The sequence below is a fragment of the Mytilus trossulus genome, unplaced genomic scaffold (assembly GCF_036588685.1).
Source record: "Mytilus trossulus isolate FHL-02 unplaced genomic scaffold, PNRI_Mtr1.1.1.hap1 h1tg000103l__unscaffolded, whole genome shotgun sequence".
Lineage (NCBI taxonomy): Eukaryota > Metazoa > Mollusca > Bivalvia > Mytilida > Mytilidae > Mytilus > Mytilus trossulus.
The window spans coordinates 756,029-765,620 of NW_026963296.1; the positions used below are offsets into that span (position 1 = coordinate 756,029).

Consider the following 9,592-nt stretch of genomic DNA (forward strand, 5'->3'; position numbering starts at 1 on the left):
TATGAAATCACAATCGCATAAACTTATGCAAGCTTTGCTGATAACTAATCTATAATCTTCAATTTCATCAACAATAATATTCATCATTTTCTTGAAATAAAATGTGCGCAGTCTAGCTACATGCTCACATAGATATTATTCATTATATGGTACTTCAATGATCTGAAATTCATCAGGATGTAGCCAAATTTAAAGTTTACATTTTCTTAGTCCAGTGCAAAACATAGTTTAATGAATTTGCATAAAAAATCCTCGATTCCCTTTCGCTTTTAAAACAAAAATACCATTGTTATTCATATGGACATCATCTTTTTGACCTGTGAATAATTCATTTAACGTTGCTCACTTGACAGAAGGTACAGCAATGTGTCATCATTTAAGATGCCATCCAGACTTGCAGATAGCTAGTTCCCTTCTGATGGCACATACAATCCCTTTTCAATGATACGGTACCCATTTGTCGATAAATGCTCCTTAGCTGCTGTTACATCTTCTTGCCTACGGAACTTGTGAATAAAATTAGTGCAGTCTGTAGTTTCTTTAATCGGAACTTTGCTTGCGCTGTTTGCGGTTATTCTTTTTTTTTTTTGCATCTTTCAAAAGAATACTATTGCTCTGATAATAGTGTCAGTTTTTATCCAAGTCGTAAAAGGTTGAGCACCTTTGACAAGAACGTAATGGATGATGTTCACCATGTTCTTTAGGAATGTTCTCCTTAACGGCTGGTTTGCTGACGAATCTTTTATCAATTGTTTTCCTTTTAGTTTTAACAAGTGGAGAACGAGAGATTGTTCTACAGCTGTTCTGAGTTCTTGGGATGAATAATTTATTGGTGTGTCACGAACACCTGGAGCATTCACATTGAAATCTTTTAGTAAATGTTCACCCTGTTTAGGTTTCTGAACACTATGTTTGACAAAGGTCTTGGCTCAATGTTCTCTTAGTACCTCTTTTCCAAATCGCATTGTCATTTGTACAGCTAGCTTGTTCAACCTTATAAATCACTGCTCCGACATAACTCCAGGATAGCCCTTGTCCTGCCATACAAGTTCACCATATTTGTTCAACGGTCCCTCCTTAGAGCAAATAACATAGGATTCGTCACCCTGCTGACTGTCTGGGACACAGAAATGTCTGCTTTCAATTACATTTTGGCATCCCCGATAATGTTATGCAAAACTATGTCAACAATGCCGCTCTCAAAATAGTTGTAGCTTTGGAGAATTTGAAGTTTTTTTTTCATTTCTGCACCATTCACGGCTTTTGACGATATCAAATAATTAAAAATGTCCCCGTGCATGATGTTTGACCACTTTATCGTGTCGCCAATCCACTCCATTACGTAATTAAATTCTGAGGGCATTGATCTTTTCACCTGATTAGTCATAATACAGGTAATAATCCCAAAGTTATACGCACTGATTTGCTTTGTTTTCAATGTTTTTCACTAATGCAATGGCGGAATGCTATCGTGACTCACAAGTGCAGTTATCTTATCAAAGGGCGATAATTTAATTAATCCGTCTCTACGTTGGAGATATACTGATGGATGTTCATGTAAGTTGTGGAGGCCATTGTTTCATATATATTTTTTATCAGATAGTTTAACAGGATCCATTCTCAATCTGTGCAGTTTTTCTTTTGCATCTACACTGAAACTGCCCGGCCCATTACTATAAAACTGAAAATGCCTTCTGGCTTGATCTATACGCCATACTGTAAGTCCTGGTATCAAATTCTGCAGTTGTGTTTTTTAGTATTTATTTGCAATCATTGAGAGCAGCTGTAACTTTTCATTATTTTTATCGGAACTGTTATAAAGCTTTACAATCATTTGAGTCAGCTGACTATCTGTATCTTCATTGTTACTGACTTGTGAAGTTATATGCTTGAAAAGTTTACTGCTTTGGCCTGGTGCTATACATTCAATCAATGCATCAATACCTTGAACTGCTTTTCTTTTATACAGCCTTACTGTCCTGCTGCTTGCATCCTCTATCGGAGTTTTAAGCTGGCTTTTCAAAGGGCTGATTGATCCTTTTCCAAGTATTTGTAAAGCCTCATTTAAACTTTCAATTGATGGCTTGCTTAAGGCATCACTCCAGGTTGACACTTGAGAATCAAAATCTTCTATTGTTGATTGAGATTGATCCATATCAAATAACTCAGAATGATGATCACCCTGAAATGTAGAAAAAAACCAACATGTGAACGTATGATCTACTGGAAGTTGTTGAGTGACAGTAATAGATGACTTATAATAAAAATTAAGCTTAAAACTGAATCCTCGTGTTGTTGTTCATGAGAAGATGTGATGATTTTTTTTACTTTGCTATATAGCTATCATGTGCAAGAAATTATACAAGTTTTTATCAAGTGCAAGAAATTATACAAGTTTTTCTTACTTTGACCCCTTTTGGGCCCCTTGTTCTTAAACTGTTTGAACTTTAAACCCAAAACCTTGTGTTGTTTCAAACCTTGATTTCAATTTCATAGAGATCCATTAACTTAAACTAAAGTTATTGTCAGAAAATTTAGTTTCTTCCGATGATGCTGATGTTGATGATGACAACGTGATACCAATATACGGCCTTAAAATTATTGACGGTGGTATAAAAACTTTCAATAATAAAGATAGTATTTCTTTATATCTAATCTTATATGATCTGATTTAATTTCATATACTATAATTTATGGACTCTGAAATATAGCTCATTTTTTCTTAATTTAAACCAAAATTAAATGGTGCTTCTACAGACATAATAATAATGATTATTTGGCAAAATTGTGATATTTTACAGCAGTGTTGTGATTGACAAAGAACTGTACTAGATCAAGAAATTGACAGTAATACAGTCTCTTTATGGTTTACTTTTACAAATTTGACTTGGATAGAGAATTATCTCATTGGCACTCATACCACATCTTCTTTAATATATATGTAGTTGATTTTATTTAGATTGTAGGTTGCAAATTATTTTTTTCACCTCTGATACATGTACATGCATGTACATGTAACAATTAAAAGTAATTTTTTTCTCTCATTTTTATATTTGCAAAATGATTACTTTTTTAAGAGCCTTTACTTTAGAACCTTTATGGCTAAGAAATTGTACAGCTTAAATAATTTGTGACAAATGATGATAAAGAGCACAATGAAATGGGTACCAAGAAGTTTATATTTTGACCATATATGGTTATATGTCTAGAACTATTTTGACCTCGCAAAGACCAGGAACAGACGTATTGAATATGTCAAAGGCCAAGAGTGTATTAGTTTATTTGTTTCTTTGTATTTTTTTTTTTTAAATTCCTTTTTATTTTGATATTTCAGGAATTGATTATATAAGCTGTTTTAATTTTTTTATCCTTTTGTCCATACTTTCAGGAGCTTGCAATTGTGTTATATGAATTTATCCTTCTTAATGGCATATATATGTCATTTCTGACAGCTATTGACCTTATGTTTACCTTCTGTGTCCTTGGTCTTAGTGAATATGAAGCTTCCTGGTCTAAACTTTCTACATCTTCTTTATCAATACAGTCCTGTAAAATAAAATTTCAAATATTATTATGTGTATACATATTGTTTAAAGTCAAAGAGTAGAAATAAGTACGCCACCACTTATGCCATAGTCTTATGTTACCCCCCCCCCCTTTTTTTTTATTTCTTAGACTGCTTGCATTTGAAGAATTCTCAATTCAGAATCAGACTTTTCTAGAAAATTGCAATCATTCATGACTATCTCAGGCTGTTACAAGAGATTTATTTAAAGACCCGGTTTAAAAAAAACCCAGATTGTAATACTAGTATTGACCAGGCTTGCAAGCAGTACTTATTGGTCACATAGAGAGGAAATTAGTGTTACGAAAGGTGTTACACACTAAAATGTCTTGTTTACTTTACTAACCAAGCCACGAAGTCTACACACAAATATTTCCCAACTTCATGTACTACATTATATAGCCAAAAGACCAATAATGGGTATATTCTGACATTTTTTTTGGGTGTCTAACTAAAAATTTTCAAATATGTACCATTCCAAATTAACTTCAGTATGGGCTTTGCTCATTGTTGAAGGCCATACAGTTACCTGCAATTGTTAATTTCTGTGTCATTTTGGAACCTTGTGGAGAGTTGTCTCAGTGACAATCATGCCACATATTCTTTTTTTAATTTTTTACTATTCCATGTATTCTAGTGGCTAATTGGGTGTAGACTGATCATGATATGGTTGTTTGTTAAAATGTTATTCAAATAAACATAATCAATGATCAAGGTAAAGGAGGTAATGGTCAGATGATCTGTACCAGACAAAAATGCACATTTTGCAATTCCATACAAAAAAATTAATTCAACCAGTATTTTTAAATTACTATCAGACCATGAAATAAGGTTATAGTCCTCTATGCCACAACAAACAGACAAAATGAATATATTTCATTTGTATTTTGATCATATTGCAATTTAAAAAAATTGTTCAATGGTAAGACAAATGGTTATAAACTTACTGGACTGACATTTTCTAGTTCTATCTGCTCCTCATTGTACTTTCCATTTAAGATTATAAAGCATGAACTACATAAGCCTGAAATATACATGAAGGCAAACAAATTCATTAATGCATCTACATTTATATAATATGATATAGACAACTGTTGTACATGTATAACAAATTCTGCAGTTGTTTAAATTACAATTCATGTTTCCTTTGGAAACTTTTTGTAATAGTAATGCTAAACATCAACATTATACATGTGTTGTATACAATACCAACTTCTAAGACTAAGAGACCCAGAAATATTCTATTTCAGCATATTGAAATTGTTAATAGAATAAAATTGGAAAACTTGAACATATATTTAACCAAATCAAATAAAATGGTTTTGTTGTGTGACCTTTAAACTGCTTATCTTTGAGTCATTTGAACTCTGGTTGATACATGTAGTTGTCTGAATGTTAGTTATACTACACCTCCTTATATTTAGTTTGTAGTCAAACAGGATTGTTCTCCTGGGTTTGGGGGTTGCTTCCTAGACTCTAAGAATGTTAAAAATCCATTTCAAAATGTCATGCTTCAGCTTGTCAATTTAGTACAAACTAACATGATTAACTGTTAACATGTTCTTGTCCTTAAATACATGTCATATTTGCTACTGGACATCAAACCTCAAACCTCATTAACCAACTCTTTCTCATATTTATCAAAAAGACAGTAAAGTAAAGTTACATGTACAATGTATGATAAGAAGAAATCATGTATTCCAATTCAGACAAAGTACAAAGACCATGCTTAGACTAAATCACTTTAAATGTACATGCATCACCCATTTTTGCAGTCAACCATTCATAACTGGTTTGATTTATAATCAGTTTAATTTATCCAGCAATATAACTTGAATATAATTTACCTGCTCCAACAGGAATAAAGATGCCTTCTCTGATGAATAAATATCTGCTCAATTTGGTTATCACCACTTTAGTAACTTTCTTACTTCCTTTATGCTCTGGATTGGCACAAGATCTTGCTGGTTTCCATAACAACCCTAAATTGTACCTATGTACAGGGCACACCTTCAAGTCTGGTTGAAAGCTACAATATCAGATAATTTTTTTAAAGAAAAATCAAACTTGGCTTAAACATTGAAAAACAACAACTTTACATCATTGTTTTTGTACATTATGTACTGCTGTAATGACTGTTGAGGACAATTTTCATGTTCACAAAAAAATAACAACACCTGTAGTATGATTATCTTGAAAAACAACAACTGTACATCATTTTTTTGTACATTATGTACTGCTGTAATGACTGTTGAGGACAATTTTCATGTTCACAAAAAAATAACAACACCTGTAGTATGATTATCAACCTCATTATGCATGTCTGCATATGCATGGTAAAAATCATTTACCTTTGTTCATGTGTTCCTGGTCACTAGGCATGCAAATGTAAACATTCTTCCAAATTTGCTTTAGACTCAAAAATAGAAATCTCATTCTGTCTATCAAGAAAAGTTATTATCCCTACATCCAGGGCCATATTTTACATACAAGTAGATGAAAACAAAATTGTTTGGCATATTTTAAATTTGTTAAAAATGGATGCTACTGTAGTTATAAATATATATCATGTTTCCTATCTTTTCTGAGTATTCATGCTTATCAATATGTCAGCTGCTAATTATGTATGTTCTAAATTTGAACCTTTCTAAGCCAACATTTGTTTACTATTCATACATGTAACACAGCCTGTAACAGGTATCACTATAAGCATAAACAAAAGTATACTATCCATAAAAAAAAAAGGGGGGGTGGGAATTTTTGTTGAGAAGTTCAAAAAAATTAAGAGCTTTAACTGAAAGGAGATAGTATTAAATATCAATTATAACGTTTTTTAAAGTGAGAATAATAATTTTCTTACCTGAAAAGTCCACATCTGTATGATATAAGATGTCCTTCACTTGATACATCTGCCTCCCATTTCGATTGGTGGCCACTTGGCAACTTGCAAGACTTTAAATGATTTGAAATGTTTTTGGTACATTCAGAAAGTTTCACATATTCTTTTTCTCTGGCAAATGTAGCAGAAAACCCAGTAAACTTCTGCAATGGACAATGTGTCGTCTGTTTGTCAACATTGGCAGCCATTGAAACATCGCCCTCTATGTAAACATTCTTCTAAGGGAGGTAATTGGGAGAATTCCACTGATGATTAATTCAATATTCTGAGGTCTTATATTTCATATTTCACGATCATTATCATTACTTTTTTTTCTTTAAACTTAAAAAAGTATTGTTTTTCTTATATATACAGATTATAACTTTCTTATTAACAGTTGCAAAAAAAAATTGGAAATGAACAAAGTGGGTCACATTACTATGCATGTATAGTACTCTGAAATGGACAGTAATGGGAAATTTAGACCAAAAATTTTCACAAACCTTATTTTTACGATTTTTTTTTTTTTTTGTATTTCTAAAAATAATAAAGGAAGTCAATTCCCAAAAATAAAGAACTTTGGAAATTTTTACTTTACCACCCTTTGTTATACAACTGCATGGTCCTTAGGAAGAACTATACTTAACTGCTTTTCATTGTCTGAATATATGAGATTGTTAACTGATGTTTAATCAATAGTAAAGGTTTTTTAATCTCTGTTTGATTGGTCAAATCCTACGAATTTGTGGTGTTACCTTTTGAACAAGGCATTGAGAAAACACTGACCAAAATTATTGAAATACTACGTATTGAAAACATTTTTGACCAACATCCCTTATGATCCACTTCCAATGCAAGAACCTAGACTCCATCACTTGTCATCAGTAACTGAAGGCCAGAATTGTTTCCAGCTTTTTATTTTAGTTCAAATTAGGTCGTGATTTTTTGTCTTGTTTTGTTTGTCTTCCCTGTAGTTGCTAAGATTATAAGCCTTTGATGAATGCTTTCTCATAACAATTCTTTGCTACTATACGATCCTTATTTTCAGATGAAAGCAATCATAGAACCTGAAAATTCCTATCTATGATTTATAAGTGTATCATTTTTCATTTTTTGCATCTCTAATGGCTTCCGCCATGTGGAAAGATCTCAGTGATATTAACGTTTCACCTATGCCTTTAATTTGCTTTAAATGGATAAAACAATAACGACCATTGATCAACACTACTGTTAGTTTCGGATTAAAGATTATGACATGGAATCTTCGACAGTAGTTATCGTCTTACAGAAGGGTTGTAGCTTTTTGTTATAGGCTAAATATTGATGAGAGCTTTTATATGTTTCTTATACACTCAATTACACGGTATATCTCAAAATATTTTTATCATCTTAAACTCATGGCCTTCGTTTTGATCCGTTGGCAGCACTTAACTAAATATTGTGTTTTGGAGACGATTAAATCAATTTAACCCCGCCACTAATGCATGTAGATGTCCTGTGTCAAGAGCCTGTAATTCAATGGTTGTCGTTAATCATGCTTGCTTTTTTCCCTTTATGGTCAATGCCACTGCTGGTGGACGTTTCGTCTTCGATGGTATCACCAGACCAGTAGTCATCAATCCGGTGTTGACATACATTTTTGCGCCTGTCCCAAGTCAGGAGCCTCTGACCTTCGTCAGTATTGTATTATTTTAATTTTAGTTTCTTGTGTACAATTTGGAAATTAGTATGGCGTTCATTATCACTGAAGTAGTATATATTTGTTTAGGGGCCAGCTGAAGGACTCCTCCGGGTGCGGGAATTTCTCGCTACATTGAAGACCTGTTGGTGACCTTCTGCTGTTATTTTTTTCTATGGTCGGGTTGTTGTCTCTTTTACACATTTCCCTTTTCCATTCCCAATTTTATATCAAAAATATGGTCAATTTTATAAATTTCCTGTTAACAAAACTTTGATTTTTTTGGAAAAACTAAGGATTGTCTTATTTCAGGCATAGATTACCTTAGCCGTATTTTGCACAACTTTTTAGAATTTTAGGATCCTCAATGCTCTTCAACCTTGTACTTGGCTTTATAGATATTTTGATAAGAGCGTCACTGATGAGTCTTGTGTAGATGAAACGCACGTCGTGGGTACTAAATTATAATCCTGGTATCTTTTATAATGTGTACATTAATCAGGTTGATAATTTTCCAGTTCATTTGTCACTTTAAAATTCAATTAGAAATACGAAAGAAACAATGACCTCCGAAACTTAAATATCAAACAGAATATCTCCAACGTATTAGATGTAACGATGTCATTATTAGTCTTAGAGAAAAACATCTTTGCGCAAGACCAACTTGTAAGTATCAATATGATGCAGGACCAAAAATGGCAATAAGAAAATACAACTCATATTTATTTCTAGTCTATCAAAAGAGAAAGCCAATTTAAGTACCAGGCAGATGTCATATATATAGAAACAAATCTATACTTACTGATTGTCAATATAAATTGGAAAATATCACAGGTATGCGAGAATAAATGTATGCTTATTTGATCTCTGGTTGTTAATGATCTCATTTGGAATAACACCAGATATCTTTATTGTTCTATAACTGTTATGTAATCATGTCAATATTCATAAGTTATGACAGTTGACAGCAGAAATAATGGATAATTTCTAATTCAAACAAAGAATTAACAATCTCGTTTTTTATCTATTTAATCTAATTGATTTCAGTTAAAATTTGATTAAACCGACAAAGATAAATTAAATAGAGTTAGTATACATGAAACATAACTGTGATTCGTTTTCAGCTACTATGAGAATCTTAATTGTTTATATTATGTGTCTTAAAATTGGGATTTGCTTCCAAGATACTGTAAACGGTGGATATTTCCACAGTAACAAGAAAATGAACTCTCGCATTATCTTAACTCGCGATAATATTGGCCCTAAAATGTGCATTCGAGAATGCTTACGAATAAGGAATTGCAACGGTATAAACTTTCAAAAGGATTTTCTTAAGTGCGAACTATTATCAAATTCGAACTTAGAAAGTCAGTTGGTTAGTACACCAGGGTTTAGCTATTCAGACATTTCAGACTGGAAAATGGCAAGTATCATTCATGTTTTCTTTTAATTATGTTGTCTTTTATATTCA

At 32.3% G+C, this 9,592-nt stretch overlaps 1 protein-coding gene across 1 annotated transcript; it reads right to left on the minus strand.

The window, feature by feature from the left end:
* Positions 1-1,730: 1,730 nt before the first annotated feature.
* On the minus strand, positions 1,731-6,652 carry LOC134699893 (uncharacterized). Its single transcript, XM_063561293.1, has 5 exons — positions 6,426-6,652; positions 5,413-5,594; positions 4,513-4,589; positions 3,472-3,546; positions 1,731-2,182 (listed from the first exon to the last, which is right to left on the minus strand). Exons 1-5 carry the CDS (start codon positions 6,650-6,652, stop codon positions 1,754-1,756), a joined length of 990 nt encoding a protein of 329 aa, XP_063417363.1. The 3' UTR covers positions 1,731-1,753.
* Between the last annotated feature and the right edge of the window lie 2,940 nt (positions 6,653-9,592).